Source organism: Halichoerus grypus, chromosome 5 (genome assembly GCF_964656455.1).
Source record: "Halichoerus grypus chromosome 5, mHalGry1.hap1.1, whole genome shotgun sequence".
Classification (NCBI taxonomy): domain Eukaryota; kingdom Metazoa; phylum Chordata; class Mammalia; order Carnivora; family Phocidae; genus Halichoerus; species Halichoerus grypus.
The window spans coordinates 91,962,872-91,981,867 of record NC_135716.1 but is presented as its reverse complement, the minus strand read 5'-3'; the positions used below and the strand labels follow the sequence as shown (position 1 = coordinate 91,981,867).

The 18,996-nt window shown below is 46.2% G+C and overlaps 2 protein-coding genes and 1 long non-coding RNA gene across 4 annotated transcripts in view; 2 read left to right on the top strand and 1 right to left on the bottom strand.

The window, feature by feature from the left end:
* The window catches only part of VANGL1 (VANGL planar cell polarity protein 1), a 51,510-nt gene extending 44,065 nt beyond the window's left edge, over positions 1-7,445 (top strand). For both annotated transcript variants that reach the window (XM_036113342.2, XM_036113343.2), the window contains one exon: positions 3,121-7,445. In XM_036113342.2, the coding sequence (XP_035969235.2) occupies positions 3,121-3,381 (261 nt within the window). In that variant the 3' untranslated portion in view covers positions 3,382-7,445. The remainder of the gene's footprint in view (positions 1-3,120) is intronic.
* Positions 7,446-13,411: 5,966 nt separating this feature from the next.
* On the top strand, positions 13,412-17,706 carry LOC144381875 (uncharacterized). The gene is made up of 3 exons (XR_013447970.1): positions 13,412-13,442; positions 14,807-14,858; positions 17,595-17,706. It is a non-coding gene; the product is annotated as an uncharacterized LOC144381875 (long non-coding RNA).
* The window catches only part of CASQ2 (calsequestrin 2), a 62,589-nt gene continuing 58,571 nt past the window's right edge, over positions 14,979-18,996 (bottom strand). The window contains exon 11 of the mRNA XM_036113345.2: positions 14,979-17,679. Coding sequence (XP_035969238.1) covers positions 17,461-17,679 — 219 coding nt within the window. The 3' untranslated portion in view covers positions 14,979-17,460. The remainder of the gene's footprint in view (positions 17,680-18,996) is intronic.

Below are 18,996 nucleotides of genomic sequence, written 5' to 3'. Positions count from 1 at the left end.
CAACCCTTAGGAAATACTCAGTTGGAATCCGTAAAGGTTTCCATATGCTTCGGCTCACTAATCCCTCTCCTAGAATCAGATACATGCACAAGTAATAACGAAGGTGATTTTTGCAAAGTAATCTGGGATAACTCCAAACTGGACATAACTTAAAAATAGAACAGTGGCTTATAAATTATGGTGTATCACCTATTAAAAATAGAAGAATCTTTGTTAGAATATTAAGTTACAAAAAACAGAATGCAAAAACGTATGGAGAGCGTGTTGCCAATGAGTACAGTATACATGTGGGAAGTGGTAGCTCGTACCACATAGAACAGAAGCCATTGTTTTCCTTTTCTCAAGATCTTTTAGTTTCCTGGTTGCTTTCATTTTCGTTTAAAAAAATGTATACTTTTCTGAATTAAAAGTAATCGATACTTTTTCTTTGTATAGAAATCCAGGCACTAAAGACAAATATAATGGGGGCCCCTGGGTGGCGCAGTCGGTTAAGCGTCCTTCTCTTGCTTTCGGCTCAGGCCGTGTTCTCAGGGTCATGGGATCGAGCCCCGTGTCAGGCTCCACGCTCAGCACAGAGTGTGCTTGGGATTCTCTCTCTCCCTTTCCCCTTCTCCCCCATGCTCACACACGTGCTCGCTCTCTCAAGTACATAAATGAATCTTTAAACAAAAGAAAAGGAAAAGGAAAATATGTGCAAAGGGAAGTTTCCATTCTCCTCCCCTAAACAGTTCTTGGTGATGAGTTGGTGTGTATGCTTTCAGAGGTGTGTGTGTGTGTTTAAAGCAGAAGTGGAAAAAAAGCAAACCACAAATGGGAGTTCATACCACACACACAACTTGGAAACTTGCTTTCTTCACTTAAAACTATCTCTGCACTGTTTTTCCCTGTCAGTACTTCCAGATCTCTGTCATACAGATCTAATTCATTCTCTTTAATAGCTGCATCTCATCCCGCTGAATACCATGGTTTGTGTAACTGATGCTTACGACGCACATTTGGATTAACATCTTTCAGTAGTTTAAACCAGGGCTTGGCTGTTTTTGTTAATCAAGTTTTATTGGAACACAGCCACACCCTTTTATTTCCATATCATCTATGGCTGCTTTCTCTCTACACAGGCTGAGTTGGGCAGTCATGACAGAGTGTGGCTTGTGAAGCTGAAAATATTTATGTTAGAGAAAAGTTTGCCAACCCCTGGTCTAAACAGTGTTGCAGCGAGTGTGTTTTTCACATACATCTTTGTGCATCTGTGCAAGTATTTCCAAAGGAGAAATTTCTGGTAGAGGAACAGCTAGATCAAAGGTATAGAGACTGCCAAATTGTCCTTCCAAGGGATGTTACTCTTTTAAACACTTCTGCCTCTGGCATATGATTCTGTTTATTTCCCCCACACACTTGATGTATTGGGTGTTACCATTCTTTTTACTCATTGCCCACATAAGAGGCAAAAAAAAAAAAATTTTGTTATTTGAATTCATGTTTCATGAATTACTAATGTGGTAGAGCATCTTTTTCTTGTGTTAATTTTCTATTAATATTTATTATCCTATAAACTATCTTATTAATTTCAGTTTTCTCATTGCTGAGTTGTTTCTTTTTCTTATGATTCATAAGAGCTATTTTTGTATTAGAAGTGTGTTTAGGCATGGCTCTGCTTTCTGCCTTAAGATCTTTTCGTTTCCTGGTTGCTTTCATTTTCGTTTAAAAAAATGTATATATGCTTACAGATCAGAAATCACGTAGTTGGCGGCAGCAGTGAGGTGTGGATGGAAGGGGATACCTCGTAGAAAGTGGCCTTGAGGGGCACCTGGGTGGCTCAGATGGTTAAGCATCTGCCTTCAGCTCAGGTCATGGTCCCAGGGTCCTGGGATCGAGTCCCGCCTCGGGCTCCCTGCTCCTTGGGAGCCTGCTTCTCCCTCTGCTTCTCTCTCCCTCTCTCTGTCTCTCATGAATAAATGAATAAAATCTTTAAAAAAAAAAAAAAAAAGAAAGAAACTGGCCTTGACCTGTGTCTAGGACCAGAGTGACAGATCCCAGTATATCCTGTCTGAATCACTGGCTCCCTCTTTCTTCCCTTTTCTTATAGCTAAATCAGCGTATTTATTGATTTAATGCACACGCCATTGAGTTCCTATTATGTCCAGGCACATTGGAAATTCAGATTTAAAAAATAGTTCCTGCCCTCCTGGGGGGTAAATTCCAGTGCGGGGGACAGACACGCATGTCCACAATGATCGTTAGGAAAGTAGAGGTCACCCGGGAGTCAGGCCAGTGATTATAAGCACTCAGAGGAGGGTGTGTTAATCTGCCCAGAGGTTCAGGGGGTGGTCTGAGGAGAATTGAAGGCCCAGGAGGAATAATGCACGTGGATGCCGTGAGTGGGTGGGGGGTCCAAGACTTCCCACAAGCTAAGCACCGCAGGAGCAGGGGACTTGTGAGAGGGACGGGGATGTGGGCTCTGGCATCCCTTGGACCTGCCCTGTGCCCGCTTGATCCCACAGGAAATCACCATTGCCCACACTGGTTGGGCTTACCTCGTGCCATTAGATGGTTAGAGACAGCTGTGTCATCCTCGCCTCGGCCCTGTGAGGAGCTGTTACTGTCCCCATTTACAGACCAGACAAATGACTTGTCCAAAGCCACACAGCCCGTGAGTGGCAGAGCATGCATTTTTGTGCGTGCGTGCAAGTATATCCTTTTACTTGTTCAGCTTCCGGTTCCCGAGTGCCTCTCTGTGCCCGGCCCTTGCCCTGAGAAGCTTTCGGTGCAGGAGCAAGCAGACCTAGCACAGGTACAAGCGGTGACATGTGCCGTGGGGCCATGCTGTGGCCGGGCTGGTGCCTCGGCAATGGCCTCCGGGCAGACAGAGATGCCAGGCACCCCACCTGCCCGCCTCTGGTTGGAAGTTGGCAGAGGGGAGTGAGAAAAAAGTCCAAGGAGGCTTCCCGCCCCAACAAGGACTCCGTTGGGAGGGTCTGATGGGAATACGGCCTGATTCGCTGGTCTCTGTCTTGGTTTGTTGGGAAACATTTTCATCCGTATAAGATGGGTGTGCCCCTGACATCACTGCCCTTGGCACAGGGTATTTCTTCTCTGATGGCCTTTGTCCTCCTTTTTCAGGCCTTTCTAGAACGTTACCTCAGCGCGGGCCCTACCCTGCAGTATGACAAGGAGCGCTGGCTCTCTACGCAGTGGAGACTGGTTAGTGATGAGGCTGTGACTAACGGATTGCGGGATGGAATCGTTTTCGTCCTGAAATGCTTGGACTTCAGCCTCGTGGTCAATGTGAAGAAAATTCCATTCATCATCCTCTCGGAAGAGTTCATAGACCCCAAATCTCACAAATTTGTCCTTCGCCTACAGTCTGAGACATCGGTTTAAAAGTTTTATATTTGTGGCTTTATTACAAAAAAAAAAAAAAAAGAATATATATAGAGAGAGATATATATGTATACCAGAGGGGCATCTTTTTTTATTATTATTCTTCATTGCTGACTGAAACTGGCAGATGATAGACCAGTATCCTTCGACCATCCGCACTTTACTTGGAAGGAAGCAGGGGATGTCCACCCTGGCAAAAAGCGACTGATGACATCTGACTTTTGTGGATGGGACTTCTCACGAAGCCGTTCCCTGGCGTTTCTGTGACAGCTGTAAACCAAAGGAGAGCAGGTGGCTCTCGGGAGCCTCGCCTTACGGCAGCTAGTCCCCGCCTTTCGTCCAGGGCCACGCCCTCCTGTTGCTTCTGGCCCGCCCCCTCGTCGACCTCCAGGGGGACGCACCTTCACTCTATTGCGGGAAACCGGACACGGCATGTCCACATAGGTGCTTGTGTCCGTGAACATCCAGTACCACATCACCCACGGGAGCCGCGGGCCTTTCCGGAAATGCCTGCCTTCATCTTTGTTCTTTGTTGCCTTAGGTTCTGCTGAGAAAGGTCACAACAAAAAATGTGCACTAGCAGTTGACAGCTCTAAATGATTTTATTTTGTTTTCTCCCCCAAAGAGAAAACCTACCTGTCCTGTTTCTGACCGTCGGCCTAGGTTTGAGCAGGTGGCCCTTTCCTGACCCCATGATGGCGCACCCGTCTCCCTCCATCAGCCCTCCCCTGCACGCACCACACTCCCACCTGGCTGGTGGCCCTGGCCAGGAAAGCCCAGCCTGCAGAGCTGCCCTGGACCCGGCTCTCCATGTGTGCTCACGGGCTCTGTGCACTGTCTCCCGTGGGTGCCATGGATTGTTTGCATAGGGAAGCATAGCACGCCAACCAGGTCGAACACAGGGACAGCAAGCCTGCCAGATTGTCCCTTTTCGGCTGCAGCGGGAGCCCCTCCCCTCCCAGTTCTCCTCCCCACTGCTCACAGGGATGGGGGGTGGGGAGGGGGTGGGGAGGACTGACGCTGCGACTCAGGGACTGGCAGGTGCAGCTTGGAGCCTCTGATTTCCCAGGGAGAGAAGTCCTCACAAAGCTTCGTGGCCTAGCTGCTCTGCCAAGGGAGACCAAACAGTGCCCACTGCAGGGACAGCTACTGCTGTCTGGTCCCTGATTTCTGACCACCATCACTGTGCAACTCATGACCTCTGCCACTTACTACCAGGGAAGGGGCTGCTTTGGCGCTGGTGTTGGAAGTCCTTGTAGTTACTGGTAAAGTGGGGGAGAGGGAATGGGTAAGCAGCAGAGCTTGGGGAAAGGAAAGGTAGGGAGCCGATCTGAGGATCCTGGGGGGCAGGTGGCAAGGCTGTGGGGGAGTTCCTGTCTGTGCCTCCATTTGCCTTCCTGTATCCACGGCCAACCTTTACAGAGTATTCGCCCTTGCTTTTCCCAGGGATCGGGGGTCGCCAATCACCTCGCTTTAGACAAGGAGGACACTGTCAGAATGCTCTTTGCGTTCGCGAGGACCCTTCCTGGTTTGTGCATTCCGAAAGCGGTGCAGTGTTTGTGTATCGTTTTTTTAAATCCAAATGGGCTTTGGCTATTTGTAATACACCTGTACCTGCAAAAGTAAACAGCACTCTTGACCCAACAGCCTGCAGCTCAAAAAGACGTGTTGGAACAGAAGAAAGGAGGAGGAACCAGTCGGTATGGCGTGGAGCCAAGATGCGCTATGTAACGTGGTTCTGTTGGTGGAAAACACATACCACGTAACCATGGTGCTTCTGTTCTTCTTAGTTTTTGAACTGGACATTCCTTATGCTGATGATGTCTTTCTCAGGAAATATATTTTGGGAGATAGGGCAAGGATGATGAAAACGTATGGGACTTCGGTTGGGTCACGGCTGTCATGCCCCAGGCTAAGTGTGTCAGAGGCTTCGGCACCAGGAGCCCGGCAGCTGGAGATGCCGTAAGGACTGCCTGGGGGTCGTATACAGAACATTTGGTTCATGACGATACTATTCGTCTGCGTTCTAAAATACCGTGCTTCCAAACCCTGTCTTAAGTTACCAGGCCAGAAGGGGTTAAGATAGAGTCATTGCTTTGGTGCCTGTATTCCCAGCAGGGTGAAGAAAGGTTTAAATTAAGGAATTTATTTTCTCTCTACCCCCTTCTCTCTCCCCCAGTCTTTGCATAGGAGAATGTCAGACTTTCTGAAATTATTGTTTCAGTTTTAAATTGGATATCGATTTTTTTACACTGACTTTGTATTGAGTCCCTTTTGAAAGAATAACAAAATAAAATGCAGGATCTTTGTATAAAGCCTTTGCACTTCCAAAATCTTAATAACTTGAGTTACTGGTGCAGTGGGAACAATGTAAATGGCATTAAAAAGATTTAGGGTTTCAGAAAGCTGCATCACCCAGTCGAACACGATGCGTTTTTATTTCAGTCCTTGGAACCAATGGGCCATTCATTTTAAAAGAGGGTGAGTTGCCCCAGGGCTAGTAAAATATGTGAGACTTCACAGTGGAGGAGGCAAGATTTCATTTGCCTTAAATGTTTATAGATTTTCTGTAACTTTCAACCTAAGTTATTAAAACGTGAATGTTAAATGTTCAGAGTAGAAGACCCTAGTGACAAGCGCATCCCCTGGGGGTGTTCTAACCGGTGGCTGACTTTGGTTCCTCAGTGTATACTTCTGAAGGTGGTGATAATTCTTAATCACCCACGAACTGAATGTTAAAACATCTGCATGCTTAGAGTTGGAAGGAACTTTAAGGTTTTATAGTTTACCCATCCTTAGCATTATCAGTGAAGTCAAACGCATGATACTTTTGCTAAAGTCCATCCTAAGGTAAGCCCTTGAGAAAATGCTTGAGCAGGTTTTTGCCCGGCTGTCATCATCCCCCTTCTCCCTCTCTGTCCTTCCCTTTCACATCTACCGACAGATCGAATTCTGTTCAGAAGTGGGTGGAGGTATGTGGTTCCCGGGGCGGGGGGGGGGGGTGTGCGCGTCGCATTGGGGTTCTTTGCTGGAGTTGGAGCTCCTTTTCCGTGGGGAGGTGGTGGCTGGGCTGATGTTGGGGGGGGGGGATGAGATGAGGTGTCCCCCTCCCCTTTCACCATACTTGCGGCTTCTCTTTATTCTGCATGCATGTATTTCGAAAGGGCTGTAGCTCTGCGGCAAGCCCCCTGCCTGTCGGGATGGCAGACGTCCTTACCCTGCCCCTCCTCGTCCCACCCCCCCACACACACACCTGGGGAAGTGTTAGTCACACTGTGAAACCAAGAGAATCGGGTCCTTGGTTCACACTCCCTCTGGCTGGGTCCTGCGATGTCAGGCTCCTTCAGTGGGGACACATCCTTGGTGGTGGTATGCGTTTCCATATATGTGTGCGTGGCTCTGAGTGTGATTACCCCAGGGACGGCACGTTCGTATGTTAGCCATCTGTCGCTGGTGGGTGTCCTGTCAACAGGTAACTTACGCATGTGTTCGTATGGATGAGTGTCTGTGTTTCTACCCTGTGCCCTATGGGGGAGAGATTTCCTAATGGCACCCATCTTTTGGAAGGCTGCCAGTTTACTTCTCCCTTGGCTCCTTTATTCCTCTCCCTCCGTGACACTGGCTTCTCCCCAGGAGTAAATGGCTTTAGCATAGAAGAGTCTTCTGGAAAGCTTGACATCCTGCAGGCAATCCATTAGACTCTTTCTTGCCTTAGGACCCTGTGACGTGAAAACAGCAAGAAACGGAAAGGTCAAGCTCTGTGATAATTACAGCTCCAACTTTACTACCCTGAAAGCCTTACTATGTATTTCTCAGTATAACTTAAAAATTGAGCTTCATAAGAAAACATAACACTGATGACTAAAAGTGGCACAGAAATGTTAACATAATATTTAAGTAGTCCAGCAGAGATCCTTCCTGCGATTGTAAAGTGATGTAAGTATTTCTGGTAGCGTTTATGCTTTATGGATCTTGTTACAAGAAAATAATAAATTACTACTGTGAATTTACTATGTAACCTTGTGGTCATATTCCATCATAAATAAAAGATGAATTGTTCTGAAGCCCATATTACAGTCCTTGAATGGTATTCAGTGCAGTAGTGAACCGAGGTAGTTTGGACACTACCGTGAAGTTGCCGTTTTGCACTTTATCCAAGTGGATGCTGAGACAATTAGATTGCAGAGCATGTTCTTGACAAATCGTATTCTGGTCAAGTGAGGAAGAGAAGGGTACCAATACACATTTACCCAGTATTGTGTGTTTAGGTGCTGTTCTAGAATGGGGAGTCCTTTGAGGCAGGGTTCTCTCAATTGAACAGGTGAGGAAGAGGACGATCAGAGAGGGAGGGACTTGTCCCGGGTCTCGTGGCTAGTGACTGGGATTTCAAATCTAACGTCTGATTCCAGCCCCTCGCTCACTGCACCCTGAGGTGCCGATCTAAATGATCTGGTGTTTTGGAATGTGGAGAAGGAACGTGAGGACACTTAACCTGGACTCAGAACCTGGGGTGAGGGTTCCTCCGAGGTGGTGGTGGGGTCCCTTCTGTCCTTGCATTTTGCACCAGAGCTGTGGCCCCTGGGGAACCTCTCCATTGTGCAGGCGGATTTCTCGGGATTTCTAATGGAAAGAACTTGAGAATGCCCCTCCCCTAGATAACCAGCCCTGCTAGCAGCACCACACCTGTGGTTCGGCAGGCATCCTTTACTTTTGCCCCTCTGGCCCTCCACCCCGCACCTGCTGGCTCAGGCAGGCAGGCATCTTGGGCCTTGGGTGCAGGGAGCTGGGCAGGGGCAGACCTGGCCTCTTCCTGAGCTGAGGAAGCCTCTTGCCCGTGCTCTGCCTCCCCGGTTAGGGTGGGAGAGGGACCACCTGCAGGCCCAGCCCCGGGAGGTCTGGAACGGGGGTCCCCTGGCCTCCCTCCTTGACCTGTGTGTTCTCAGCAAGCACTTGCATCCCATTGTTTCCCCCCACATTTGCCCTCATGAGTCTTAACAGACATAAAACAGAAGGCTGAAAACACAGTTTTCCTCTCCTCCGAGGTCTTTAAAGTTTCGTTCTGTTGTGCACAAACTACCTTTTTCTCTCTGCTGTTCACTTTCTGTGGAGCACAGGAGAACGGAGATGATACATCTCTCAGCATGGCTCCTCATTTGGAATCAAGACAGATTTTCAAAGGGTAGAAAAGAAATGATAAAACGAATAAAATAGAATTTGGGGACTCTGAATCTCCCTTGCCAGGCCCTGTCCCATTTCTACTTAGACAACCCAACTTGCTTTGTTTCACCTGTAAAATAAATCTCTTGAATGGGTTGTTTTCGAGTCCCCCCAGTATAACAACCCATCTCTAACATCTGAAGCGGGACCCTGAGAGGCCACTTCCAATATGACACTAAGAATCTACAATTTATATGTCTCGCAGCTTGAAAACACCAATGTTTTGTCCTAGTGGGATAAAAGTACTTACTCATCTTAAGCCCAGGGAACAAATGTGACAAACCCCAGACTTTTATCTTAAGAGTGTCTTTTGGCACTGAAATAATATTTTCATAAAAATATTTGAATGTACAGTTGTCTGGTTTTGTGTTCACTTATATTTATCGGGCTTTCCCTTGTACCGTGAGCTTTCACTCAGAAGGAGCTGATCATTTAGGAGTTGTTAAGCACCCCCTCCCCCAACAAAGCCCAAAGCCTAGGAAAGCTTAATCTCTGAGGCCCAGCGACTGTTGCTCAGGGAATTAGCGATGGGACCCAGGCAGCTGGTCTGTGGGTGACAAGTCTAGTTCAACTCACGTCATAGGGAATTGAGACAGTTGCACATTGTCACCATTCCAGGGCCCAGGTAGAAGGAGGTGGCAGTGGTTTTTCATTTGCCAGGCCCCTCAGTCACAGAAATAATGGAATGTTCACTTAATGTTGTTCACCATTTTTTTTTATATTGTTCATCATTCCTAAGAGAAAAAGGAACGTAAAATTCAAACGGTGGTGCTAATTCCTTCTTATTTTTATAATGGATTCACTGTGGGCTTTAGTTCTATAGCAGACTCCCCTGAGACCCCTGAATTATGACATTAGCCAAATGTGCTTTCCAAGCAGTTGTATATGAACACAACTAGTGTGGAGAGTCCGGGACGCTAGCCAGAATGACGGGTGGGTACCAACTCACTGTGGTGGTCAACATAACTCGCCTTGTGAATAACCAGTTCCTCAACCAAGATGCTAGAGAGAAGGCCAAGGACACCTGAATCAGGTCTTCTTCAGAGAAGTTCATTGGACAATTGCTTTTGTGTTGAAAGAACTTTTCACTTCTGGAATTCGAACCCAGAAAGTTCAGTGACAAAACCATCTGTCTCTATCCGAAGGAATCAGCACTGTTTGTGCAAAGATGTGACCAGAGGCTTTTGTGGTCTTTCTTAGTAGTTAATACTGCACTTTGTAACCAGGAGGGGCAGTTCTGTTCATCAGTCTCTACTTGGGTCACCATATATGTAGGAGAAAGTCGGAGTATGAATACCGGCATAAATGGGTAGCAAGCTCTGTTGAGGCATTTCAAACACCTAAATGAATGACTCTACCCGCAACCATCTGTGCAAGCACGTTTATGAACGTTTATAAGGCGTATGCTACGAAATGTCTTCTCATAGTAACGTCCGTCAGTGACAATGTTAGTGTTTACAACTGTGTACCTGGCAGCCAAGTTACTTGGTCCCCTTTTGGGTCCCCCATCCCAATTAACTGTAAAACATTTTACATGTTACATTTTTTTATACTGTACAACTTGAAAAATAAACTGAAATCCCAATTTGTATTTTGCTTCTTTTTTCATGGGATTATTTCAATCTAAAAAGTTGTTTGCTTTTTTAGGGAGCGTTTTCACTCTTGCATAATTTTGATACCCTCTTAAAGGCTTCAAGGGGCGCCTGGGGCGGGGGGGGCTCAGTCGGTTAAGCGTTTGACTCTTGGTTTCAGCTCACATCATGATCTCACGGTCCTGGGATTGAGACCTGCGTTGGGCTCCGCGTTCAGCAGGGAGTCCGCTTGAGGTTCTCTCTCCCTCTTCCCCTCCCACTCATTCTCTCTCTCCCTCTCTCTCAAGTAAATAAATCTTTTTTTTAAAAAAAGACAATCTGTCAAGTTTCTGTGAAAACCAAGATAATTATGATAGATTGAATCAGAAAGTGGATTGTCATTGTAACAAAAACCGTTGTAATCATTTTATGTGAGAGAGTGCTCAGAGAATGTTTTAAATGAATAGATTACTGAAAATTAAAATCTTAGGCTCTACAAATGAAGATGAAATGGGCCTTTTGAATAAATCAGCAAGTGAATAAAGATCTTTGAATCAAGTAAGGAGGAAGAAAAGTGTTAGACCCCTGGATTTGTGAGGGGGTGAATATTGGATTGTTTTGGTGAGTGGCTTGATAATTCAATTTTAATTATTGACTGATTTAAAAATAGATTTATTTAAAAGGAACTTGAAGATATGACAAATGTTGGCGGGGTGGGATGGGGGCATCTGGCTGGCTCAGTCGGTACAGCACGCGACTCGACCTCAGGGTCATGCGTTCAAGCCCTACATTGGGTGTGGAGCCTACTTAAAATTAATTTAAAAAAAAGAAATGTTGGAACTTACCTTCTGCTACACTCAGCTATTTTTTTTTTTTTATCTGTATAGAGTACTGATAGCGCATAAATTCTTACCTATTCCATGGACAGGGGCTAGAGAAAGCAATTGATCTGAAGATTCATTGTATAGATTATCGATAAGCTCTGTTTCTCTGGGCTATCGGCCACGATAGCATTATTTATATCTGCACAAGCAAACCCTGCTAGGGAAAAGATTCGAGTTGTCTGCAGACATAAACCAAGGACTCTTCTCTTTTTCATTCATTACCCGTCATACAGCTATAGAGTTTTGGAAGAGTTTTGAGACGACTAGATGATAAATGATCAGATTATGGAAGTGGAGTGAGGGCTATCAGGATGGCACCAGTTAAGTCACCGCCTGCCCACGCAGTGCCGGAGATGGGCCCCAGCAGCGGCACAGCAAAGGCCAGGATCCCAGCTTCCAGAGAGACTTGGTAATTCTCTGTTGGTGTCAACATGTCATGCAAGCATCTTCTAGTCCTACAGGTTAATGTGGACATGGAAAAACGAAAAACTACTCTTGACCTTTAGGCATGTTCTCTGTATTTATATCTGAATGTGTAACTGAGGTTCTGAGAAGTGGTAATAGTTCAGACAAAATGATGATGGCCCAAGGTACTTTCAACATTTTCCTTTTCTAGATGTTTGCTCAGGCCTCTGATCTCACCCACTCATTTTTGCCTTCTGGAATCTGCATGTGCTAAACAAGCCTCAAGGGTCCATTGATTGAATATTTGAGTGAATGAGGGAATGAGAACAGGATGGCACACTCAGCGTGGAAGCTACCACCTACAACCTAAACATATATGATTATTTTAGGGGAAATCACTGAGATTTTGCAGGATCCTAGGGTTAATAGTAAGAATTCTAGCATCACTACTCTGTTCAGATTGGTAAAATACCAGATTAATTCAAAAGAGGTTCTTAATTTACCTTGCAAGCATTTGGGCCTGCAGATACATTAAAATAAATGAATGGGCACTTGGGTGGCTGTGGGTATTCTGTTCCCAGAGAGTGGGGCCTGGGACTTCTGCTGTCATCCCCATGCTGCTTTGCTTGCCATCATGATGCCTGTATTTCTAGGAGACTTTGCTGACCTGAGTAAAGAACACCGCACATTAGAAACTCCTCACTGAGCCAAAGAGATTCTGTGCTCCAATTTTTTTTTTATAATCCCAATTTGCTATTCTAAGCAGATCTGAACAGATGATACCATTGCCAAAAAGGTCCTGATTGACTTTTGATAATCACTAGCATATTTTTAATGGTACTAATAGCTTTTGATAATCACTAGCACATTCTTAATGGTACTAATAAATTTGCTTTACATAGGGCTTAGAGAGTACTTAGTCAAACAAGTTTACTAAGAACCTATCAGAATTTAGGCACTGAGGATAGAACAGAATCCGCTGAAGTCTTTTCCCTAAGCTTGCTTTCAGACTAATAGGGGGACGAAGATGTACATGTGTGATAAACTGTAATTTCTGTAAGAGAGCTTTGTACACAGTACAGTGAGGGCTCAGCGGGTAAGGTAGCCAATTCCCCTGGGGAATGACTAGAACAGTCACAGAATGTACCTTACTTCACACTTCAGGTAATATAGTTGGGAGTTTGCCAGGCAGGCACAGGTGGGAAAGGAGAGACATTCTAGTAGATGGAATAGCATGAGCCAAGGCTTGGTGGTCGCAGCCAGGCAGCTTCTACTGACTTCTGGTTCTAAGAGTAGAGGAGGCAGGTGGCTGGGAGGCGTTGTGAGAGATGAGGCTGGTAAGGTGGACAAAAGGCAGCTCACACAGACCTTGAGTGCCCTGCGAAGGAAATTGGCTTTTAGCAGTTACATTCTACACCTGACCCCCTAGCCTGGTGCGGGGGGTGCTGACCCAACTTCTGCTAAAATAACAACTGGGTGCTATAATCCCAAATGAGGCATGTGGACGCCCTAATTCCAAGACAGATCCTCCACGTACGCAGCGGAAATTGCCCCATTCAGTCGGATGCTTTCCGAATCCAAGAGCCCCGGCGTCACCAGCGTAAGCATCAGCATCAGCCCTGCTCAGTCTTGGCTTTCGTCACAGGGAGGAGAGACACTTCAAGGACTTTTGGTTTTACAAGACCTATCCCATTGTTTCTCCTCCCCAACCTCCCACCACACGGCCCAGCTCTGCATTCGGCAGTCAACAACCTTTCCATTCATAGCTCACTCTTTGGCCTCTTTGTCTTAAAAAAAATTTTTTAACACCTGCTGGGAATAGAGAACCCTTGGAGAATTTTAAGCATGTGTGTGACATGATCAGCTTCTCATTTTAGGAAGATCACTTGATTGCAGCATGCAGGCTGGATGGGAGATGGGAGAGCAGTTGGGACCTTGCGGCAAGCCGGGTGAGAGACCATAAAGCCTCAGTTACACAGGAAAGGTGGGCGCAGAGGGGGGCACAGCACCTGCTCCCCGTTCAATGCAGAAGCAAGACACAGTGGAATGGCTCTAAGGCTTCCGGCTTGAGCACTGTCAGAGGGGGGTGTCTCTTCCCTGCTCCTCCGCTTCTATGAGGGAGGATCTTGCCCCGACCGCTGCTGGCCTTTTGCCTAAACCTTACTCCCATCCAGAGATAGAGTGAGTGACCTGGTTAGTGGACAACAGCCCTTTGTCCATGTTTCTTGGGGTGAAGTTCTTGGGGTGAAGTGATTATTGAAGGTCCGGTTTTTGTCTCCTCCCCTCCATCCTTGCCCACTGAGCAGCAAGGGCCTGGGTCCGCTCTACAAGCCTGATTCCCTTGGGTGGCCTGCAGTTGGAGGTAGGAAGCTGGGAAGCCCATTTTCCTCATCTCTAGTCTCCAAATTGCTATTTTTCTAGGATAATGGAGATTATTAATTATTATTATTAATTATTAATGTTACACTGCTGACTTCTTGACCTAATTTTGGGGAGATCTTTAAACCCCAAAGCCATGTTAATCCGAGGTCCCTATGGGAACTCCAGATGAAGCTGTCCAGGAAAGACAGTTGGGGTGAGGGCTTTGGAGACAGGAGAGCCTGGCTAGAGACAGATGATGTTGGTAACCATGGGCTGGGTGAGATGGAGGGCAGAGCCCCAGGACCCATCTGCACTTAGGAAGCATGTGTGTGTGTGTCTGCATGTATCAGAGACTGTTGATCAAAAGATACTTAGTAATGATCTATGACAAGTGACATTAATACCAGTGTAGGCCTCTTGCATTATAGGAAGTAGGGCCTAGACAGTACACAGCCTTATTATGGAAAAGACAAGCTTGTTTCTAGTTATGAGATGTTATTTTTTAAAAATACACTGACGGGGGCCCCTCGGTAGCCCAGTCAGTTGGGCATCTGACTCTTGGTTTTGGCTCAGGTTGTGATCTCAGGGTCCTGGGATCAGGCCGCACATCGGGCTCCATGCTCAGCAAGGCATCTGCTTCTCCCTTTCCCTCTCCTCCTCCCCCCTCTCAAACAAAGAAACAAACAAACAAACAAATAAATAAATGAAATCTTTTTAAAAATACACTGAAAATGATTGTGCATTTTTTAAAAGATTTTTATGTATTTATTTGACAGAGCGAGAGAGCACAAGCAGGGGGAACAATAGAAGGAGAGGGAGAAGCAGACTCCCCACTGAGCAGGGAGCCCAATGCGGGGCTCGATCCCGGGACCCTGGGATCATGACCTGAGCCGAAGGCAGATGCTTAACCATCTGAGCCATCCAAGCGCCCCATGATTGTAAATTCTTGATAACACAATGTTTTTTGTTTTCTTTTTTTCCCAACAGGATGGCCAGACCTCGCAGTTCTAATTAGCCTCCATTTCCAATGCGGGATAAGGTGATTATGCCCTCCAGAAGGAAAAGAGAAAGAGTATCTTGGTGTAAGCCGTGAAAAGGATTATGGGAAATTCACTTGAGTCCATCTCAGGACAATATCTGAGGAAAAGAAACGGAATCCTTTGATTGATTAAGGAATTTAATTTCGTCTAAATCCTTGATTTAGTATAAAAATGGGGTTACACTTATACTCCTTTAAAGTGTTTGTGTGACCCTGGGAAAATTACTTGGGCCCTCTGCATCTTAGTCTCCTCATCTGTAAAATGGGGATAATAACAAGACTTACTTCATAAGAGCTTTGTAAGGATTAAATGACATAATACATGTAAAGCACATAGCCTAGTGCTCCAGGCACATGCCAAACATTCAATAAATACCAGCTTAAAAAGCTTTAGACCAATGACTAAACAGCACTACTACTCACAGCTAGTACTAGCTTACCACTCAGTGCTTCTAGCATGGGAGTACCACAACATGATTTAACTTGATGCGTATTACTCAGGCCTCCAGGAACAAGGGAATTTTCCTGGGCTGGAGAATAGACCACTTTCATGACAGACCACATTCCTTGGCTTCAAAGACTGCTTTGAAAATGTACCTCCCAAGAGCTTATTAGAGGTGTGGTTGGATCTGGCTAGATGGCAGCACAGTCCAGCTTGGGAAGTGTCTGCCTGGCTTTGTGAGGGGGAGAAAGAAAAATAAGGACGCCTCGTAAGCGTTGTTATCCAACAGTGCTGGGGAATTATAGGTATTCTGGTTAATCAATTATTCACCCATCAGTTCAATAAATGAATATCTCCTTTGTGCTGGACAAAGTGCTAGCTGCTGAGGATACAAAGATAAATAAATCCCTTGCCTCCAAGAAGCCTACAGTTTAGCGAAAGGACAGACAGGTAAACACGTACTACAATTTAAAGGACAATTTCCACGATTGGGGGTATGCGCAAAATGCCGTGGTTGCAGAGGGGAAGAGGGCCCCTTCAGATCACATGGACAATTGGATACGTGGTGATATCACTCTTCCAATCTGGGACACCATGAAGAGAAGGAGAATTTAGGGGAGAAGGTAATGAGTTGGGGTTTTGCTCTGTTGTTTGAATTGCTTGTGCAACCTCCGAACCAAGACGAATGAGTGGATCTAAAACTAAGAGAGTGGTCAAGGTTAGAGACCCAGACTTGGAGGTCATTAGCACACAAGTGGTAGCTGCTGGCTATGGATGATAGCACCTTGGAAGAATGTTAAAGTAGAGAGATACTGTGAAACACTATCATTTAAAGGGCAGGCAGAGGAAGAGGGGCCAGAAAGGAAAACAGAGAAGGAACAGAGAGGTAGGACAGGAACCAAGAGAGAATGAGCAGGATCGGAAACACCAAGAGAGGATTTTTAAGAGAGTCTCAATATTTTCAAAGTATAAGTTTAATGACAGAATTAGTTGGCTACTATTCCATAAAAGGATTACTCTATTTCTGAAGAATTTGCAGTGTCTTACACATGTGTTAAAAGATTGAGAAAATAAATTAGAACATGATAATGCAAACTTAATGCTAAAACTACCGAGCACAATGTAACTTCTAGATAGTTTGGAAGGCACTTTGGGATTTTCTCAGTGCCTCAGGGCACCGTTATGAACTCTAGCTATTGTCCTGCTCAAGTGTGGGAGGGCTGACAAATGGAGCATTGATTGACCTCTGGATAAACCAACTTTCACTCCCAATGGGAGGGCTCACTAGCAGCAACAGCAAAGTGTATCCAGATCCCAGCTCAGGCTAGGAAGCCAACTGACTCAATCAGGGACATGAACCCAGCAGAAAAAATTAAAAACCTTTAATCCTTCCAGTTCCCCCCACTCCCTTGCGTATAATGTGAGACTTGTCAGTAAAGGGAAGTTCAGAAAGCAAATCAACCTCCCATCCCATATCCTAATGTCCTAGAAATGATTGTTACATCTGTACGCATGGGTTTCAAGGCCTCCCGATAGTTGTCCAAATGCTTGGATCTGAGTTCATAATGGTGTGACATACACTTGAAATAATAAGTTTAACAGAGCCAAGAGAACCTGATTTAGAAACTTGTTTCTAAGACTGAGCCTTTCCTAAGAGGGAACCTCTTGCCTTAAGGAGGGATCGTCACTGATGTTCTCGGCACGGGGGCTAAATGAATTAATCTTTGGTCTCCCTGGGCTCTGACTGTAAGGTCACTCTATACTTTGAGTTTGCCAGCTATCAATTCTGTTACGGTCACATCAAAGACAACAAGTAAACTTGAGTCGAGGTTTCAGGGGATTATTGTCCCCAGACCACCAGATTCCGGCACTGCCATGACCACTGATGGTCTGGCAAAGAATGAGAGCTTTTCTGAGACAATCAAGACGGTCCACATGGGAATAATTCTCCGATTGTCCTTGCTGAGTGGGATTACTGGGTTTAGAGGCATTTGCTGAATGGTACAGCTCCCGATGAGAAGGGGTGGGAAAAGGGATGGGAAAGGGGAAGGAGCTGATGGGAGTGGGCCGGGGCTGCTTGCCACCCCCCCTCCCCCCAGTGCTGTCTGCATGGTAGTGGGCCGCTGTGATTGTGCTTTCATCCACCATTCGGAGTCAGGGCTACTCATCATCATCATCGCTGTCATTAGACTCCTCGTCAGAATTATCGCCATCGTCATCGTCATCATCATCCTCATCGTCATCCCCGTCATCCCCATCTTCATTGTCATCATCTTCAGTGTTTATCTTTCCAGAAAGCACATCCTCGATCCAGTCCTCCAGCTCCTCGACTGTGGGCAGGTCATCATCATCAGGGATCTCCATCCAGACACTGTCAGCCTGCAGCGAGGGACTGAGTGAGTGAGTTGCCAGAAGGACCAGCCAGACCAGAGGGTTCCAAGCAGCCGGGCCCAGGCATCAGGAACATGTGCACACTGTTTCATGGGAATGCCTCAATGCAGAATGCTATCTGTAGCAGCCTGCTTGTGCAATGTCAAGGGAAACGTGTATTCCATTGTGTGTGTGTGTGTGTGTGTGTGTGTGTGTAATTTTCCCACAGAGGTCTCTGGGGAAGGAGAGTGGGTACGGAGGCAAGGCTGTGGACGGTTGGCAGGGGAATGGGCCAGGCCCAGCACACTAGGCCCAGCAGCTGCTCCAACCCGAGATGCCACCTCCCCTACCACCTACCCCAAACTTCATCCTTGCCTCCCCACCCTGGATTAGTTCCTCCAGATCAAAGCACTGCCTGGAAGAGACCCTCCCCACCCTAACCTGCCTGCCCTCCTGATCCCCACCATTAGGTTGATACTGTGGAAAGTGCTGGGAGGTGGGAGGTAGCCCAGGATTGGGGCAGTTCCCAGGGGTACTGAAATCAAGTATTATTGTGAATCATAACTATATTTGCACTGTTTTTTTTCCTTCTGGTTTCATGAGCGTATCTACAAGATACCTATATAATAACAACAAACATGTGTATGACATTCTGGTAGGACAGCCATGAGACTATCACCAATGGTTCCCTCTGGGAATGCGGCTAGGAAAGGGATCAGGGCAGTGGGAAATACTTTTGCTTTTCACCTTAGAGTCTACTGTTTTATTTACAAATGTTTTAACTGGAGTAAATTTTAAAAAGTATTAATTATTATTATTAGTTTAAAATGCAGTGTACAGAATAAATAAATGTAGAATTCCCCAGGGGACTGAAGGCCTACCAACAGGATAACAGGACATTGCTAACCGGCCCCATTCGCAAGCATTTCCACCACAATTAATTATGGCTCTAATGACTTCTCTGGGACCATCTCTTTCTGTCCGGTATTTGCTCATTAGCTGTTGTATCTGTCTCCCCTTCTGTTTTGTTACGGTGGAGTTGTAGCAGCTGTAGAGAGCAAGGTCTAAAATTCCTCATGTCCTGCCGGTCCACCACACCAGCTTTTCCCACCCTCACTCAGTTCAAGGGTGTCTGCACGGTGAGGAGGGGCCCCTCCTCCTCCTTCATGATCTTCCCCCTGCCCCCTCCCCGGCACCACCCTCCCCCCACAGTCACCCACTGTGCAATAGCAGCTTCCCGTGTGGGTTCTTTTGTGTAAAAAAGAATTTGTTGTTGGGCTTTAGGAGAAAATACAGGACAGATTACTTGGATGGAAAGTTCCAAAT